This window comes from Podarcis muralis, chromosome 8, assembly GCF_964188315.1.
Source record: "Podarcis muralis chromosome 8, rPodMur119.hap1.1, whole genome shotgun sequence".
Taxonomy (NCBI): Eukaryota; Metazoa; Chordata; class Lepidosauria; order Squamata; family Lacertidae; genus Podarcis; species Podarcis muralis.
The window spans coordinates 25,496,137-25,515,647 of record NC_135662.1 but is presented as its reverse complement, the minus strand read 5'-3'; the positions used below and the strand labels follow the sequence as shown (position 1 = coordinate 25,515,647).

Genomic DNA, 19,511 nt, shown 5'->3' with positions numbered 1-19,511 from the left:
TGAGGGACAGTGGACCAGCCCCCTGCTGAAAAAGTTTGCTGACCCCTGTTCTAATCACTATGTTGATTAGATGCCCCATTCAGAAATGAGTGAACAAAGCCTGGTTATTCCACTATCAATGGCCAGTGAGAAGCTTCCAAGTTGAGTTTAGTCCAATATTTCTCCCTCTGTTCACATTCACAGAGTAGTTGTGCCTGGTAAATGTCTCCCAGGTGTATTGATTGGTTGATCTTGGACTAGCTTCTGTTTGCTCTGCAAAGTAAAACATAAAGCGAAAAAGCTGTGTCATAAGAAATCCAGATTTGGAACCTGGCTAAATCCAGCAATACTGGGTCTATTTGCTTGTTTTGCTTAAGTCCCATTTGACCAGCTCCTGATCGTCACTAGGGAGTTACTTGGGGAGGAGATGGACTCCAAATGCCCTGGGTCTGATCCAGCCCTCAGTAGATCTGTTGCCCCTGCAGGCTTCTTCCTTCCTGTTTGATTTTATTACCTGAAAGCCTTCTGTACCCTTAACTCCTAACCATCAGTAGTGAGAGAAAGAAGCTGAGTGGGACTCGGGGGAGCAGGAAGGGCCCCTTCCTCCTTGTGCAGTGTCGTCTCCACCCCTTCTCCACTGAGGATGCAAACTGCCAAGAGAGCGAGGGCACAGGTGTCATCACAAAAACTGATGCCAGAAAGATATGCCACAGATCCTCTAGGGATTCGGGGAGTGGTCTGGGCCGGGGGAGAAATTTGCATAGGGCAAACTCTTTTCTCACCTAGCAAGGAAATGCCAGTTAAGTTGAATTAAAACTAGTAATTACAGCAGGGATGGCAAACATGGTGTCTTCCAGAAGTTGATGGACCACAACTCCCATTGCCCCAGGCAATCTGACCAATGGTCAGGGAATGATGGGAGTTGTATTTCAGCAACATCTGGAGGGGATACCATATTTGCTACCCCTGCTGTACAGTATACAGTTGTACCTTCAAGTCAAACGGAATCCATTCTGGAAATCTATTTGACTTCCAAAATGTTCAGAAACCAAAGTGTCTGATTGGCTGCAGAAGCCAGGTCGGATGTTCAGCTTCCAAAAATAGTTCACAAACCGGAACACTCACTTCCAGGTTTGTGACGTTCGGGAGCTAAGCTGTTCGAAAACCAAGGTACGACTGTATTGTTATGCCTGCCTGCTCAGATGTAAGCCCTACTGAGCTCAATGAGGCTTACTCTCGCCAATAAGGTAACATCTGCAGGGTGAAATATGTCCAGTTTCTTTCTTTGTTTCTTTGTTCCCCTCCCCCTCTCCCCCACCCACTTTGGCCATCTTTGATTTGTTTTTGCTGTAAGAAGCTAACGCAGCTACAGCTCCACAAATTATTTTGCATTTCAAAAGCCACCTCGAGGGCAGCCTTCTCTTTTCAGGATTCTTGTCCAAGGGAAGCTTATCAGCTTGTGCTCTCTTAGCTTTCAGGAGGTCAGTTAAGACTTGGCTCTTTTATAAAGTAATTGGAGTAGCTGGTTGTGTTGACATGCGAAGGTTGTAGCTCAGTGGCAGAGCACCTGCTTGGTGTGCAGAAGGCCTCAGGTTCAATCCCTGGCATATCCAGGTAGGCCTGGAGAGACGTCTGCCTGAAACCTTGGAAAGTCGGTGTTGACAGCCAGTACTCAGCTAGATGTAGCTAATGGTTTGACTCAATATAAGGCAGCTTTCTATGTTTGTTGGATACTGGTGAATTGTGCAGTACTTCCATTTTTATTGGTTTGGCTTTATTATTATGGGTTTTAATGTTATATATGGAATTTTAATTTCTATAAGCTGCCTTGGGGGTTCTGCCAAGCCCATAAAGCAGAGTGTAAACGTTAATAGCAGGGCGAAGAGCTTTGAAAACACATTCTTTCTAGAAAGGCTTTGATCCTGACTTCTTCCTTTTAGAAGTTAAACACTCCATATTTCAGTATCTGCAGTCTCAAAAACAAGGAAGGCATTAAGTCTGGAAGAGGATGGAGGAACATATTTTCCATCCTCATTGTGCAGACAGAGCTCCTTTTTCTATATTGTGTATCTTCTACTAATCCTGCAGCTTGACATGAGATAACATCTACTTCAAATGGGTGTAGTTTGGGTCAGTTTGGTTGGGACCAAATTCCCAACATGTCAGCTACTTAGGTTTGTGTCTGATTTAGGAATAGCCCAAACTAAACTTGCAATAAGATCTTGGAGGCAGACCAGTGTTCAGACAGAAGAACTCTTTGAGTAATCTTTCTTTATGTATAAAGTTGGCGTTCACAGGGGCTAGTTTGGTTGTAATGCTAAACCGTGGTTCAGCACTGTGAGAACAAGCCTAGCATTCCTTGGGCTCGCATGCTCTCCCCTCAGCTCACATAGCCACAAGGGGGAGTCTGGAAGATCTCACTTCCATTTTACCAACCACAGCCTGCCTTGCCATCTGGTTAAACATAACTGGTTAGTAGAAATAAATCTCCAAACCATAGTTTGTGAAACTCTCTAGTTTTTGCTAACCACGGTTTTTAGTTCATTCACAGTTTAGGGTTCATGCAGCATTCTAAACTAATCTAATCAAAAATAGCCCCAACCACCATGACTACTAGTGGTCAGATGATGGGAGTTTATAATCCCAAACATTTGGAAGGAAACCTACACTAAATGATCAGGCAGGATTCTCCCTAGGCCACACCTCTCACCATCTCTGCACCCTCTTTGAGTGTGTGATTGGTTAAATTGTTTTTTTAGATTTTTGGATCTGAATACTTCTTTCCAATGAAGGCTGCAATGTGACTCAACAGATTAAGAACAGTGGTCACCAAGAAGTATGGCCTTTTTGTGTATGTGTCAATTAGTGTAGCTTTTCCCAGAAGTGTAGCAGGATGTGGGTGGCGCTGTGGTCTAAACCACTGAGCCTCTTGGCCTTGCCAATCAGAAGGTCAGTGGTTCGAATCCCTGCAACGGAGTCCCAGCTTCTGCCAACCTAGCAATTCAAAAGCATACCAGCGTGAGTAGATAAATAGGTACCACTGCGGCGGGAAGGTAAACGGTGTTTCCGTGCACTCTGGTTTCTGTCACGGTGTCCCGTTGCACCAGAAGTGGTTCAGTCATGCCAGCCACATGACCCGGAAAGCTGTCTGTGGACAAACGCTGGCTCCCTCGGCCTGAAAGCGAGATGAGCGCCGCAACCCCATAGTCTCCTTTGACTGGACTTAACCATCCAGGGGTCCTTTACCTTTACCTCCTAGAAGTGTGAGGGCAAAATATAGCTTGTGGTATAATTGCATCTTTCTTCTGTGAAATGACCACCTGGATCGGGAGTGTAGCCTGGCCTTAATCATGCTTTGTGCTTTTAAAAAAGGTTGCGCGCAGAAGCACTGACCTTCTTCGTCTCTGTCTTGTTCTGTCGTTTAGGCATGTCTCCTTCGTCCTACTCCTTCCCTGCTCCTGCGGCAGTTATCCCGACGGATGCGGCACTCTACCAACCCTCCGTGCTCCTCAACCCACGGACACTTCAGCCTTCTACAGCATATTATCCAGCTGGCACTCAGCTCTTTATGAATTACACAGCATATTACCCTAGGTAAGCAAAACGCCAAAAAAGAGAGAGTGAGGAGCAGACTTCTTTTGTAGCGGAATATAGCAGGCTATGAACATGCTATGTTGCAGCCAAACAAGCTGTTTCTTATCACTGATCAGGATGCATTACAGATTGCTGCTGTTGTGTTACGGGTAGGGAGAGTGAGTTTGGACTTGTCACCTGTGTGAAATGTTTTACCGGTTGGAAAGGATGTTGACCTTTCTTGAAATAACGCTGACTTGGATCCTAAGTGGCTTTCTTGTTCGTGCAAGGAAAGGGTTTGTGTGTGTGTGTGTGTGTGTGTGTGTGTGTGTGATTTCTGTCAACTCCCTCCTTGATCTGCTGCATCTCCTCCTTACAGTACCCCCAAAGGGCTGCTCAATCCTTAAGAGCAGGTTTTCAGGGGGCTACAAAAGGAAGCAGGGGAGAATTCTGCTCCATGGGCTCTCTTCATTCATGGAAGGGAAGTTGGGATCCAAGCTAATGTCTTGAGAGATGTCCTGGTTTATAGGAGCCACTGCTGGAAGCGAGTCTTTCAATGAGGCAAAGTTAGTAAATGAGCTCCAGAAATTAGTTGGCACTTTTTTTGGGTGGGGGGAGAGGCTAAGGTTGCAATCTTGTGCACTGGCATTTCCTAAAACTGTGGGTCTCCAGATGTTGTTGACCCCACATCATAACAACTAGCCAGAGCCCTATTGTCGAGGATGAGGGAAGCTGTAGTCCCTTAATATCTGGGAACCCAAGTTTAGAGAAAGATTGCTGTACACGCACACTTACCCGAGCGTATGTCCCAGATAATCAGACATATATAAGAGTACAGTGCACCTGTAATTGGTCAGAAATTATGTACAAGGGTGCATTGCACTAAAGCAAGGGTAGCCAGTATGGTCCTCCAGATGTTCTGTTCTGTAACTCCCATCAACCCCGACCACTGACCATGCTGAGTAAAGCTGATGCAGTGGATTGGCTACCCCACTGTTTCCCAGACTTGGGTCTCCAGCTGGTTTTGGACTACAGCTCCCATCATCCCTAGCTACCAAGGACCACTGGTCAGGGATGGTGGGAATTGTAGTCCAAAATACTACAATTGGGAAACACTGGACTACCCCCATACTATTTAGTAAATGGACTTTTGGAACCACCTAGCGGGGAATATCTGAATATTTACTGTGTGTGTTGGCAGCCAGTCTGGCAGTGACGGGGGGGGCATGTGTCATGGGCATTCCCCTTGGAAATTTAATGGAGCCTAGCAGGGTTGGAGGGGATGAGCCCCAGAGAGCAGCATAAAAGAAAAGGAAGTCCAGAAGCTCAGCATATCGGAGGAATGGAAGCTCATATGATGGAGCTGTAGTGGTTCTTGAGCACTTCGCAACGAGCTGGTTTGTGATCCTGGAAAATGTTCTGGCTGAGACAAGGATGAGGACAGAAGAAGGTATTGAAATGGAAGCCAAACCAAACCCGAAGTCTTTTGGGGAATATTCCAGTACCCAGTTAGGCTGCGACTCCTGAGGTCCCTGAACTTCCCTATGGAGTCGTATTTTCAAGTTCAAATTCGGTACAGGCTGTTCACTGAAACTCTGCTGGCTTTCCTTGCCCCAAGTGCATATCCTGAGAGCCTGACCTGAGTAACCAAGCACATCTGGAAAAGATTGCTATCTAATCAATCTTCTCTACAATAATCATGATTAATAGAAATCCATGTGTACCTTGGGGTCTTTATTCAAGCCCACCGGATGCAGGGGGGTAAAACTGTGAACATTTGATAGCAATTGCCATTTTGTGATTGCTGAAAGCCTTCTCTGGAATCCAACTTTTACTTAACTGTAAATGTTAAACAGACACTTGGAATCAAGTAACAGTGCTAGCAGACAATAGACGCACCTTATGCTCTTTATGGAATGAGCCTGAGATGATGTTACAAGCTATGCTTTGTGTTAACAACTGTTCCCTTTGCAACACATATTAATTGTCATTTTTATAGTATGCAGCAGAGAATGGATCTGTACACGCAGATGAATCGGCCAGGTCAGTGCCCAAAGAACGGATTTGTCTTCAAAGGTCCAAGCAGTTAGATTTTCCTAACAAAGGTAAGGTTCAGCAACATCTTCTCCCAAATGCACAATGTACGCACTGAACTTTGGGAGTAGCTATTGGGGAGTGTGTGCTTACAATTACCCCCAGATCTTTTCCCTTCCTCCTTCTCTTCATTCCCCTCCATGTCCTTCCAAGCCTTTTGAAGCCAGGATCGGCAGCTAAAATAGTCTTACGTTGCCATTTCCAAATGTTGAGGGGCGGCACAGTGCTTTAGTAGATGACTGCCCTTGTGTGCATGCCCAGCTTGTGGTTGCATGCTTGGCATATTGTGTTTAAGGCTGCATCTGTGTTCATGCTCAGCTTCTTGTGTTTAAGGGCAGCTGTTGCCTGAACCCATCTATTGAGGGACAACCCTCACATGGTAATGAACTGATAGATTGGGGCCGGCAGGGTGGAGTCTATTTAAGACTATAAGCAAAATGAATTTCAGCGCTAGTTTACAGAACTCTCAGAGCTTGGGTGTAACCGACGCCTCCCTTTCCATGGAGGCACAGGTTGCAGCCACAGCAAAGGTGGCATTTTTCCATCTTCTGTATTAAGCAGTTGGACCCTTACCTTTCTCGCCCTGATCTGGCCACAGTGATCCATGCGACGATCACCTCCAGGCTTGATTATTGTAACTCGCTCTATGCGGGGCTTGCCCTTGAAGCTGACCCAGAAATTCCAGCGGGTGCAGAATGGCTCCTTACGGGGTCCTTGCCACGGGATCACATTCATCCAGTGCTTTACCAACTGCACTGGCTCCCAGTGGAGTACAGGGTCAGGTTTAAGGTGCTGGTTTTGACCTTTAAAGCCCTATGTGGCCTAGGACCCACGTACCTACGGGACCACCTCTCCTGGTATGCCCCGCGGAGGACCTTAAGGTCCACAAATGACAACACTTTGGAGGTCCCAAGTCGCAAGGTGGTTAGATTGGTCTCAACTAGGGCCAGGGCCTTTTCAGTACTGGCCCTGACATGGTGGAACGCTCTGTCACAAGAGACTAGGGCCCTGCAGGACCTGACATCTTTCCGCAGGGCCTGCAAGACAGAGCTGTTTGGTTTGGACTCAGTCTGACCCTTATGTTTCCCTCCCCTTATGGTTTTGATCTATGGGCTACTATTAAAATGAGACTGCATTTTAAATTGTATTTTAACCTGTATTTTAAATTGGTCTCCCCCCTCCCCCATTATGTTTTTATTGTAATTTTACTGGTGTTAGCAGCCCTGAGCGGGGTATAAATAAAAAATTATTATTATTATTATTATTATTATTATTTATTTGCCTGTTTCTTTTAGGCTCCACTTAAACTTCCTTCACAACTTCAGCCAACCAGATGCCGGTCCCTCTGACTTCACTCCTAATCTACAGTGGCTGAATCCTTCTAGCACATGGGAAGTTTCCACTGTCTTGGATATCTACCTGTCATTTTGTGTTTTCGTGGTGTTTTCTAATTATTATTTGGAAACAAAAACTAGGCATATGCACAGTTGGCCATAGGGATGCTTCTCTCCCTGCGCACACCCCAGGTGCAAGCTTGCCATTTAAAGTTTCTGGGACATTCACTACTTTGATAGCACAGTTGCCAAATTCACAAGGGAGGGATATTGCTGGATGTTTTCTTTGCCCTGGCATTCAAAGCGTTAAATTCACCTATCACACAAAGGGTTCTCCTTGATCACTACAAAATCACTATAAAAACAAAAGAAAAACCCAAATTGTTAGAAAAACATATCATGACAAAACCAACCTTTCATTTTTATTTGCACACAAAATTATTTTTATATATCCATAAAATAAAGGCTTCTTAAGACCTTGGGATTGTGCCTTTTGGGTTTTTTTATATATATAAAGAATTGTTTGCTTTGTGTTTGTATATATTTATTTGTTTAAAAAAATGGATTCTAGCCAGGCTTACTTGACAGTCTAGATTTGGTTAAGAATGTGAAATGCAATACTTTGAGGGAGAAAATGCTGTAACATTTTTGTAAAATAGATTATATATTATTATATGCATATAAAGTATAAAATGTAATGTTCTAAACTTGTATATTGCACATTTGGACTACTGTATATTTAAGTTACTATCCCATGATTATTTTAATGTGGGGGAATGAGGGTATTGTAACAATACACAAACCCTTCAATTCTTCTCTCACAAGATACAGAACTTATAATTACTGGTATGATAATAAAATCTGACACTTGGAAATAATGGGAACACGATACTTGCTCACAGTGGTCTTGACTACGGAGGCAGTAATTAGATTGGATGGTATTGGAGGTTTATCGGAGATTATTGGGAGAATTGTAACCCAGAAACTCTCCTTTTAACTTTTAGTACCTGCCCCGTCTGCTGAGTTAAAAGAATGAATTGTTACCGAAAGCATTAAAAAAAAAAATTAAAAACAGACCATATCACTGTTGTAGAAGTGCGTTTTTTTGAGCTGCTCTACATGGATTTTGTACCACCCTGCTATGTGGATGTTTTGCTCCTTGACTTACATTGCATTTGCATCTTCTACAAGTATTAAAACTGTTTTAAATCCATTTGTGGACCCCTTGAGTTGCATTCTGTACACACCCCATTATTGCTTGATTATTACTGAATGTTGGTCACCTGCTCTCCCAGCAAAACAGAGCAGAATTGGCATTCTTCAATGGGGCTTGTTCTTGTAAAAGAAACAGCTGCAGTGCCGAGCTGTGTGGAAATAGTTTCCCAAAGATCATTGCGCAATCCGAACCTTTTCCGCAAGATTTCCTGGCTGGCACATGCCATCTTCATAACATATGCATCAGGTCCTTCGAATGCAATGTTCTGTATAATCGGTATTATGCTAAAGTGCCGACACGTTTGCTGCGTGTCCATTTATTAAGGAAATATCACTTTAAAAACATACAGCCTCCTGCCACCACCCTTCCCTTCTGGGAGGAAGAGAGAACACAACGGCCATGAACAAGACCAAATCACTTCTTCATAAACTTCTGTCTGAGGAGGGAGGGAATGAAGTTGGGATAAAAGTGCAAGTTGGCCCTCTCCTTCCCCATCTATGTTCAAAACCTGACAGCTGACACTTACTTCAACACTAGCAGTTGGGACAGCGTCCTCCACTCCACCTGAGAACAGCAGGCTGCTTTGGGGAATGAGGAGGGGCAGCATTTGCACAGCTCTGTCCTCCAACAGCAATGGCCAGCCCTGTTAGCAGCAGCAGGCTCAGCTGCTGTAAGGTAACAGTATTCCAAATTGCAACTGAAGATTCTTCCCCCTCTTCCTTTCAGTTTACTGCTGTAATAAACATCTTTGTTGTTGTTTAAAAAAAGATGTGTTTCAAGTTTTCAAAAAACCTGCAGACAAGACAAAGAAATGAAAACAGAGGTCTCTGTGGAGCACATTATTGCAGTTGGGGGAAAAATAAACAGAAGGTTCAGTATACTTTTGCAGGCTTTGTAATACAGTAAAATCTGCAAAGGGGCATTTTGGAAGTAAGAGTCCCATATTGATATGGAGTAGCCTTGCCGTATTGGTGCTGGAGGAGACTCTTGAGAGTCCCATGGACTGCAAGAAGATCAAACCTATCAATTCTTAAGGAAATCAGCCCTGAGTGCTCACTGGAAGGACAGATCGTGAAGCTGAGGCTCCAATACTTTGGCCACCTCATGAGAAGAGAAGACTCCCTGGAAAAGACCCTGGTGTTGGGAAAGATGGAGGGCACAAGGAGAAGGGAATGACAGAGGATGAGATGGTTGGACAGTGTTCTCGAAGCTACGAACATGAGATTGACCAAACTGCGGGAGGCAGTGGAAGACAGGAGTGCCTGGCGTGCTCTGGTCCATGGGGTCATGAAGAGTCGGCCACAACTAAACGACTAAACAACAGCCTTGCCATATAGGGCCTATGCAATGCACTATCTTTATAAAGCATGTAATTGGAGACCATGCAATATCAAAATGGTCTTGTTTTGTAACACCTCTTAAAGACCTCTTCTGATTGGCTAAACACATAGACATGGCAATGCCCCACACCTCCTTATACCATCCCTTTCTAGGGGGATCTGATGCAGACTCCAAATGTCTGTCAAGTTGAAGTCTGGCATAAGAGCATTCTACTGTGTACAGAAGATGTGCCAGAGGGAACAAGAAGGCTGGCCTCACCACCCTCTTTAGTGCTGGAGAGCGCATGTACCCCATTTTGAGAGGGGGGTATTGGTGAGCAGGAAGTACAGTGATTTCCCCCTTGCAGTAAGTCTGCCATTGTTCCCTACCCGAGAGATTGCAATAGGAATTTATTTCTGGGCTGTGGCTAGTATAATACGTAAGGTAGATGGGCGGGAGGGAAGGGAGAACTGGCTCTTTTAAACATCTGGTGGAAGGCGCTTTTGCAAAAGCTGTTTGAAATAGGAAACATCTGCATTCAAAACATGAAGGCCTCGCGTACGATATTTCCACCTTGATTTGTTCAACTCTGCAACCTAGTAATAGTGGGGAAAGCCACTTCAAAAGCACCATCCGCATTAGATTCTCCAACATTTTCTTAAAAGCTCATGTGGTGTAAAGGTGTATAGAGAAGTAGCTTTCGCTTTCATCTGGCTTGGCTGCTTCATGGTGCTATTTCATCTCATTAGCAAATGGTGTGCTTTACTGGCCCAGCTTAGTGGTTTTAAAATTTGCTGCTAGTAGTTAAAAGTACAGAGGGATTTCCACACACACCCTTCATCTAAGAAAAGGTGCTCTCAGCAAAAGAGTGAAATGGTTGCCCAGGTGATCATGTGCCCAGCTTTATAGAAGACAGCTCTCTGTTGAAGGGCAGTCTATTTCAAGACCATTTAAAAGAGAAAGAACCATAAGAAGGCAGAGCAGGTACCTTGAAGTTGTCCTGGGCATCTGGGCACAGATGACCAATCACCTGATCAGGCACACAGGTCACCTGATCAGTCTTGCCCACTATGGTGAGATGAATTCTGCAAACCTTCGTCATTTTTGGTTATACTGTTAGGCCACCCTTACAGTCGCATGCATAACTTACATAAGTCATCTGTCCGCTGTGAGTATAAATCGAAACAGAACTAGAGATAATTTAAATTGGAGAATTCTTTCTCTCTCTCTGCATCAGATACACATTAGCACTTATCAAAACTGCCATGCAGATTTGCCCATACTTTCTAAACAAACTGACACCAGCGAGCATCAAGCTCCACAAAACGGCAAATTACTAATTTTCTCGGCAATATAGTACACACTGCTGTTCTGAGCCATTCCAGAAGAGGGAGCAGGAAATCAAACTGCTAACCTGCTATTTCTTCCTTCTATATCTGCATAAGCAGAAACTTTCTAATAGCAACAGCTGTAGACAGTGGAACAGACAGCCTCTGGAGGTAGCGATGTCTCCTTCGCGGGCAGTATTTAAGCATAGGCTAAATGGTCATCTGCCAGGGGAGCTACAAATTTGTGCATTGGGCATGGAATTTACACCAGATTATCTTCCACATCCCGTGATTCTGTGATTCTGCAGCCAGCATGAAAATGCAAGCTGCTAGCCTCTTGAGCTTAACATGACTTCTATCCAGAGAATTGGTGGAACAGGGGTAGACTTCCCTTCCTCCGTGGCCATCACAGAAACCAAGTAGACTAGTGGAGGCGGGAGAATATTTGTTCCCTCCCCAACCCACCTGTATTGGAGTTCCTTGCTGCCAATGGATGCTAACTGAGTTGTTAAATACAGTGGTACCTCAGGCTAAGTACTTAATTCATTCTGGAGGTCCATTCTTAACCTGAAACTGTTCTTAACCTGAAGCACCACTTTAGCTAATGGGTTCTCCTGCTGCCACCGTGCCACCGGAGCATGATTTCTGTTCTCATCCTGAAGCAAAGTTCTTAACCTGAGGTACTATTTCTGGGTTAGCGGAGTCTGTAACCTGAAGTGTATGTAACCTGAAGCATATATAACTTGAAGTGTATGTAACCCAAGGTACCACTGTACAAGGCTGATTAAAATGGTTTGGGCTTGCTGTGGTGGAAGTTAATGGCACAGAGAAGTTCTCTTGCACAAGCTTTATTGAAATGGAGGGAAGTTGATCTATCCTGAAAAGGGTGTCCCTTAAAAAAAACAAATCCCTCTTGATTGCTTTCTTTCCTACTTGTCAGTATGGGGGGGAAAAGACTTCCAAACTGGCTAACAACAACAATCTACTAAAACAGAAATGTAACCCCAATGTAAAGGTCAATCATAAAACAATAAGCAATTTAGAAAGACCATAATAAAAGAATAAGAGCAACATGAAAATATTGCCCATTAAGCCACAGTGCCAGGGCAGGGCTTGGGTCGGCTTGGCCAGTTTGAGTCAGAGGCAAATGATATGGTCCAGACGGGACTGGTTGGGTTCTGAGTCAGGCAGATGTTGATCCAATGTGTGCCAGAAGTGGAGGACGCGATCTGGGACCCAGATCAGTTAAACAAGGACCTATAGATACACTCTGGCCAAGAGTTGCCCTGGTGGTGCCTGGGCCCTGCACAATTTGAGATCCCTGGTGCCTTATACAATGTAGGCTATAGTGAGTGTTTTCTCAAAAGAGCATTCCACAGGGCCTTCTCTGTGGTGCCCCCCCATCCCCAGCTGCCAGTCACTTAACCTTCAAAGTTTTCTGATACAACTCTTAGGGTATGGGCAGGTTCTTATGCGAGTCCTGTTAATTAGAAAGGAGGAGAGCATTTGGACTTCCTCAGGTTTGTAATTTCTTCAGACGGCTCTGATCTCTCTGTGTGCTTCTAAGCAAACACTATTTGAAAACACCAAGGGGGACAAAGAACAATGCGCCATGGGGGGTGGGTGGAGATATATGGATTTGAATCTAATTCTGCAACAGTCTTTGCCCAGCCATGTCTAAGTGTCGTATCTTTGGGGAGCAAACATTGGCAATGCTTGAGGAGCGCAAAAGCACCAAGTTATGTCTATTCCATTCCTCCCTCCTTCCCCTTTATCAAATGCCATGCTGAGACTCCGTCGCTCCACACACATCAAATTGTTAGAACTTAGCATGAAAGCAAGCAAGGAGCTCAAGAGCTGGTGCCGTCTGATAAATATTAATGATCTGAAACGGGGAATACGGGAAAATGAAGTACCCTTAAAAAGCTCTGGAGTTGAAAATTGTCAGCACTATTATGGCTTTCTCCTTCAAATAATAAATGATTCAACAACTGTACGGTTGCCATGGGGACAGCTTCTCATTGAGCCTAAAATTACCAAGCTGCTGACAAGCCCCTATTTTTAGTACCACCAGATGTGCCTCTTTAAAAACAGCGGAGGAGTTCTCTCTCTCTCTCTCTCTCTCTCTCTCTCTCTCTGTGTGTGTGTGTGTGTGTGGTGCACGCTGTATGTATACAAATAAGTGAGTGAGTAGTCGGAGTTGTGTTGTTGTTATTCATAGAGGGCCATCCATGTAAACATGAGCAAAAAAAGAAGAAGAGAGTGAGAGTGGGGAGAAAAACATGACCAAGAAAATGTCATGTCCCTGCCCTTGAGGAATTCGTAATTATGAATTTCAATGCAAGGGAGATCACAGTGGAAGGGACAAGGGGGGATATTGGTAAGGAAACCAATGCAGAATATGTCCCATCGCCATCTTCAGCAAGGGCCAAAAACAGCACGGGATGGGAGATCCCTGTTCGGGTACCCCAACTTTTTAAAGTACAAAGTAGTCACAGGGAGGCTCCTGCTTCAATAGGAGCATCATCATTAGTGGGATGAAGGACGGTGCTTAACCCTTCTCCCCTGCACTGTTTTCTCAATCTTAAAATTGTGTCTTTGTGCTTTCCTCAGGTGCTATTAACCTTACTTTTTTGCTGGGGGAGAGTGGAAATAATGAAGGCCACAAATACCTCCATGTAAATTGAGGTTCATCGATCAAATAATTCTTGGAGAAATATTGATTTAAAAAAGAGAGAAGCAAATGAAGGGGCAGAATTTACCAGAATGAAGCTGAACGAGGCAGAGGATTGTCTATGATTAGAACTAGATGATCTGCTGTAGTAATAAGAGTGTTGCATTGTCAGTATATATTACATCAGCTGCTGGGTTTTCTGTTGCAATCATCACATATACTCATCAGAGATATCCTAACTTGACACACCTTTTGATCTGTCAAGTCCCGCGACATGTAATTTGCACAAAATGGAACTAAAGCTATTATTGATTCTGGCCATTATTTCACACACCAGCCCTACCTATCAGTCCAAGATCTCTCTGGGACAGACAAGGAAACCCATGCATTAAGACTTTGGAAGGCATTCTAAGAGTATTTAACTGGCGGGTGTGTTTATTTATTTTATATATTTATTAGATTTATGCTCTGCACCTTCCCCCAAAGGAACCCAGGGAGGTTTTGTTAAACATACGGAAAAATAAACATACGGGGTTGGTGTCACGTGTACCTTTATTCCTTGGTTGTGCATACAAATTGTACATTAGGCCTGACACTCAACCAAGTCTGTGAGTATTGTGTTTTTGCTAATAAAGAGTTAACTCAGTCTTTGAACTGTGCGATTACTAACCAGCACACTCCTGTGGCCTGATCTAGGAGGGCTTTTCTTATGTTCTTAAGCTGAATTGGTTTGGGGTTTTCTGAATGGGAGTCGAATGTCTGGAGGTGAAATTATTTCCAAGGTAAACTGGTGTCAGGGCTTCAGATTCCACAACTACAGTGGTACCTCGGGTTACATACACTTCAGGTTACATACGCTTCAGGTTACACACTCCGCTAACCCAGAAATAGTGCTTCAGGTTAAGAACTTTGCTTCAGGATAAGAACAGAAATCGGGCTCCGGCGGCCCGGCGGCAGCGGGAGGCCCCATTAGCTAAAGTGGTGCTTCAGGTTAAGAACAGTTTCAGGTTAAGAACGGACCTCCAGAACGAATTAAGTACTTAACCCGAGGTAACACTGTACAGTACCTTGGATTTAATTTTGTGGCTGCTGCTTGTCTTCAACTGCACTCCTAGAAAAGTAGCGAAGCAGCATCCAAGAGGCTCTCTCCCTGATATGATAGTTGTCAGCGGGAAGGAAGCGTCTCCCCTGCCCCCAGCTGTGGAGGGGGGGGGGTTGAAAGAAGCAGTTGAAAGTGATAAGAGCCTGGCCAGAACAGTAACTCTTGATCCCTCTGTCCATAACATGCATAAGATTGGTTAGCAAGAAACCCATACTTAAGAAAGCTTGTGCCACACGAACCGTTGGGGAGTCGATGATGTAACATTTTGCAAGACCAGGCTAACAACAGCTGCCCTGGAATTCATTTCTGTATTCTCTTTGGAAAAAACACACCAAAGCACTTTACAGTTCTGATCACCTGGATCAGATTAATTCCAGGGTAGCCGCTTTAGCTGCTGAGTCTTGCAGAAAGGAAAAAACGGTGGCATTGCATCATATAGACCAATAGCTGTCACACTTCAGAGGGAAGGAAGCTGCGATGCCAAAAAACGTTAACTCCCTGCCTCATTCAAAAATGACTCAGGAAGAGAAAGGGAGGGAAGGTTAGGAGAGATAACTGGCAAAATATACTGAAGCCCCGTGTAGATTTCAACCTCCTGAAAAAAGAGCAAGGCTTCATCTTTTGCTTCTCCTGTTCGCACTAACAGTCCGAAGGCTCTCAGTTTTGCATTCCAAACACTTTTCTGTATGGGCACCATCTAATCACAGTTGCTAAACTTCTGCGGTTAGTGATATACACCCTTGAATTAATTACCGGTACTTTAATTAAAAAACAAAACCCTAGTCATCAAGCAAGATATTCAAGATGCAAGGTGTGTTTTTTCAGGTGTTTGTTTACTAACAATATTTATATGCTGCCCAAGCTGGGATATAACAGAGAGGCCACAATAAACAGTAAACTATTGGCTGTTGTGGGAAGCAGTAATTGGTCATTCTAAGTGGAGCTTTGGCCTGATCTAACAGGGCTCTTTCTTTCTTTCTTTCTTTCTTTCTTTCTTTCTTTCTTTCTTTCTTTCTTTCCCAGCTTTGATGATGCCTACAGTTCTAAATGGTCCACTGAGTAATGCTTTAAGAGCTAAACTGGTTTCTCTATCAGTTATTTCAGTCTGACTCATAGAAGCCCAAATAAATTTAAGACATAAGAACCCCCATACATTTTTCACAATCCAGCACAGAGTAAGGCACATGTAAGCCTGTTGATATCAGAGTGACTTGTATGTGTTAAACAATAACATTTGTTAACATTTTCTGAGAAGGATCTCACTGTTTCATTTATAATGGTATTTCATTTCTTTCATCCTGCTCTCTGTCCTTCCCATATGGGATGTCAGGCATAGCAATACAAGAGACAGGGTCTTGGTGGTGATGCACTGTTTGTGGAATTCCTTCCCAGCAGAAATTCACTCAAGTTCCCCTAATCCCCTTCTTATGGTGGATAGTAAAGACTTTTTAAAGTCAAGCCAGCTTCTAAATCAGTGACCCGCTATGTGTGTTAATAAAGTGTTAATACTGTTGCCTCTCATTGCTTTAATTCTTGCAGGCAGTGTGCATTTATTTATTTATAAAATCATTTATATATTGGTTTGCAGCCCTCAAGGCAGTTTACAACATGGCTGCATTGATATTTTAATTTTTGAATTCATAAGTTTCTGCCTATGACTTGGATCTCAAGCAAAAGGGGAGGGAGGCACAAGGGAAAACAGGCACTGTTTTAGAAGCTTCTTCGCCTCTTAAAGCAGATATTCAGGAGCCAGAAAGGGATGCAGGGGGAGAAGGAGACTTAGTTAAAGTTGCCTCCATCTTCTTCTGCTGGTGGGAGCATTCTGTGAGCAAACCTCTGCTCGGGCAGCGTTCCTTCCAATGGGCATAAACTCAGGGTCCCAGCTATTACCCTGTTATTCTGAATTTTATTTATTGTAAATTGATTTGGCTATCATCTTAATTGATAAGTAGTGTACAAATATTAAATAGACTAATCAAAGTAGCCCAGCAAATAAAATACAAGCTGCCTTCCTGGCCTGCCTGTGGGCTTTGCAGAAGAGTCTAGTTGACCACTTTGCGAAACAGTATGTTGAGCTTCAGCAGGGACGCGGGTGGCGCTGTGGGTTAAACCACAGAACCTAGGACTTGCTGATCAGAAGGTTGGCGGTTCGAATCCCTGTGATGGGGTGAGCTCCCATTGCTCGGTCCCTGCTCCTGCCAACCTAGCAGTTCAAAAGCACGTCAAAGTGCAAGTAGATAAATAGGGACCGCTCCAGCAGGAAGGTAAACGGCGTTTCCGTGTGCTGCTCTGGTTCGCCAGAAGCAGCTTAGCCATGCTGGCCACATGACCCAGAAGCTGTACGCCGGCTCCCTCGGCCAATAAAGCGAGATGAGTGCCACAACCCCAGAGTCGGTCACGCCTGGACCTAATGGTCAGGGGTCCCTTTACCTTTACCTATGTTGGGCTTGATAGACTCCTGGCTCTGGTGCGTGGGTCAGTCGCTCCGCTGGACCTATTTATGCAAGTACAGTTGATAAATAGGTACTGCTGTAACAGGAAGGTAAACGGCGTTTCCATGCGCTCTGGCACTCGTCATGGTGTCCCGTTGTGGCAGAAGCGGTTTAGTCATGCTGTCTGTCTGTGGACAAAGACCAGCTCCCTTGGCCTGAAAGCGAGATGAGTGCCGCACCCCATAGTGGCCTTTGACTGGTCTTAACTGTCCAGGGGTCCTTCACCTTTACCTTTTACCTATTTTAGAATGAAGAATTGATCCGCTACACTAGTTCTTCCTTCTTGCCAACTTTTTTTTTTTTTTGGCCTGTTTTTGTAACTGTTGGGAAAGGCCACGTCACCCTGAGCCAGCCAACATGCTATTTTAATTAGTAAACAAGGTTGCAATTTGCAAAACGAACAGGACAAACCTATGCAAGTTTGCTTAGAAGCAAGTATCATTGTGCCTATGGGGTTAACTCCCTATTTACTTGTGTGCTTGGGCTTATAGCCCAAGTTAGAATTTTTTAAAAATAAGGCTTAAATTGAAAGGCATATAATTCTCAGTGACACAGAGGACTGGTTAAGAAAGCAAGTATTTGTCTATCCCTTTTGCAGCTAGGCTTCTTTGTATCTGAAGAATACAAAATATTTACATTAATGTGCAGTGAACATCCACATTTTTATTTTATCTGATGAAGAGGTCTGTGCTTCTCACATACCTATATATTCCTTTAGTGAGAAAATGTTGCCATAATAAAAGGGATGTGGCAGATGCATAAAGAGATATTAAAAAGACAGAAGGTTTCTGGGAATTGGGAAGGACAAGGGACTGAATTAAGCTTAGATTTTCAAATTTTGAAAAGCTTCACTATATGGGGGTGGGAGGGAAATAAGCTTGCTACATGACAGTGTTGATTTTGGAAACACCTAAGCTTTCTGTTTGTTTTACCTTTGCTATTCTTGGCTTGAACAATCACTGAATAACATTTACTCTCCTGTTGCTGTAGAGCAGGGGTGGGGGCTAAATGCAGCCCCTATGGCTGAAGGTTCCCTACCCATGCTATACAGAATACAAGCAGGAAACAAACAAACAAACAAACAAAAAAGGCTTTTACAACGAAAGCTTGTTCAATAGATGCTGTATATTGCAACAGCTTCCCTTCCACATTCGCCCCAAACAGCAGTTGTGAGCCAAACTTGTCCATTAGCGTAGAGTTATGAAACTCTATTTCAAGATCAATTTGCCTAGAGCACATGTAAGGAATACATAATTACTCAGTGATACAATTTCAAACATCTGCTTTATATGAAGCAATGACAAAATGAGTTACGTAAGTGCTGAGCTAGATGGGACTGCAACAGATTTAAGTATTTAAACACTAATCTGCCCAAGTCATGTAGGTTCCGTGATTCCATTCATTGTTGAAAAAGGGGGTGGGAGCCTATGCAAAAGAGAAAGAGGGGCACAGGACCCCCATGTTCCATTTCTCGAAGTACTTTTCTCCTTAGCCAAACCCTAATATTGAAAGTGTGCTTGGTTGGAAGAAATACACTGGGGGTAGGGGGAAGGTGCAGCAAAGTGAAGTGGTCTACACTCCTTGGTACTACAATAGACTCTTACTCTCCAATTCTGGTGCGATTAGAGCATACCAAATTGCTGTTTGCAATTAAATCTGTGTTCACATCCATCTGACCATCATGTTTAGTTTGACCCCAAGTCTATACAGCTAATTCCTTTACCATACCAAGCTGCAACATTTCCTTATAATGCAGCAGAATTTGTACATTGGTTTAAACAAGAGCCACCCCAAGTGTGCTGAAGCAGAATCCCGCCCCCCCCCCACATGTAGGTTATCAGTTTTGCAATTAAAACTTAATTGAACATCTTATCAAGCTTTGCCAGTCCTTAAAAAAAGTATTCACTGGCCCCTTTTGTAAAGAGAGAGTAAATTACACAAGGATGCATTTAATTTTTTTACCCATTTACCTTCAGATGAGACCATATTGACAAGGTACCCATCAAAGTCAGATTTGTCCAGAATTGTAGTGGTAAAGGCCTGGCAATCCTGTTGAACCATCAAATCTACATTTGCTACTGGAATTTTAGTATCATTAAGGCCAGAAGGAAATAACTCATGGGTTCACACTACTAGTTTACCACCTGGCTGGCTAAAAGAATAATTGGCAAAAAATAGCGAGGTAAATATACATGTGTTCTATGTTTAACACTCTTATTTATTTAGTAGTAGCAGCCATTACATATGAGTTTTTGCATAATTATTACTCATTTGTTGGGTAGGATCCTATCATCTTCTATCCCTCATCTTCTGCAAAGGGAAGGGCTATCACATTCTTGCAGCATCTACCAATCATTTGTGTGCACAGAGAGTTCTAGCAGCAAGTAAGCTATTCCTGT

General features: G+C 43.7%; 1 protein-coding gene across 2 annotated transcripts in view; it reads left to right on the top strand.

The window, feature by feature from the left end:
- Positions 1-8,193, top strand: part of ESRP1 (epithelial splicing regulatory protein 1) — a 42,385-nt gene extending 34,192 nt beyond the window's left edge. For both annotated transcript variants that reach the window (XM_028736488.2, XM_028736489.2), the window contains exons 13-15: positions 3,405-3,573; positions 5,552-5,657; positions 6,942-8,193. In XM_028736488.2, the coding sequence (XP_028592321.2) occupies positions 3,405-3,573; positions 5,552-5,642 (260 nt within the window). In that variant the 3' untranslated portion in view covers positions 5,643-5,657; positions 6,942-8,193. The remainder of the gene's footprint in view (positions 1-3,404; positions 3,574-5,551; positions 5,658-6,941) is intronic.
- Positions 8,194-19,511: the final 11,318 nt, after the last annotated feature.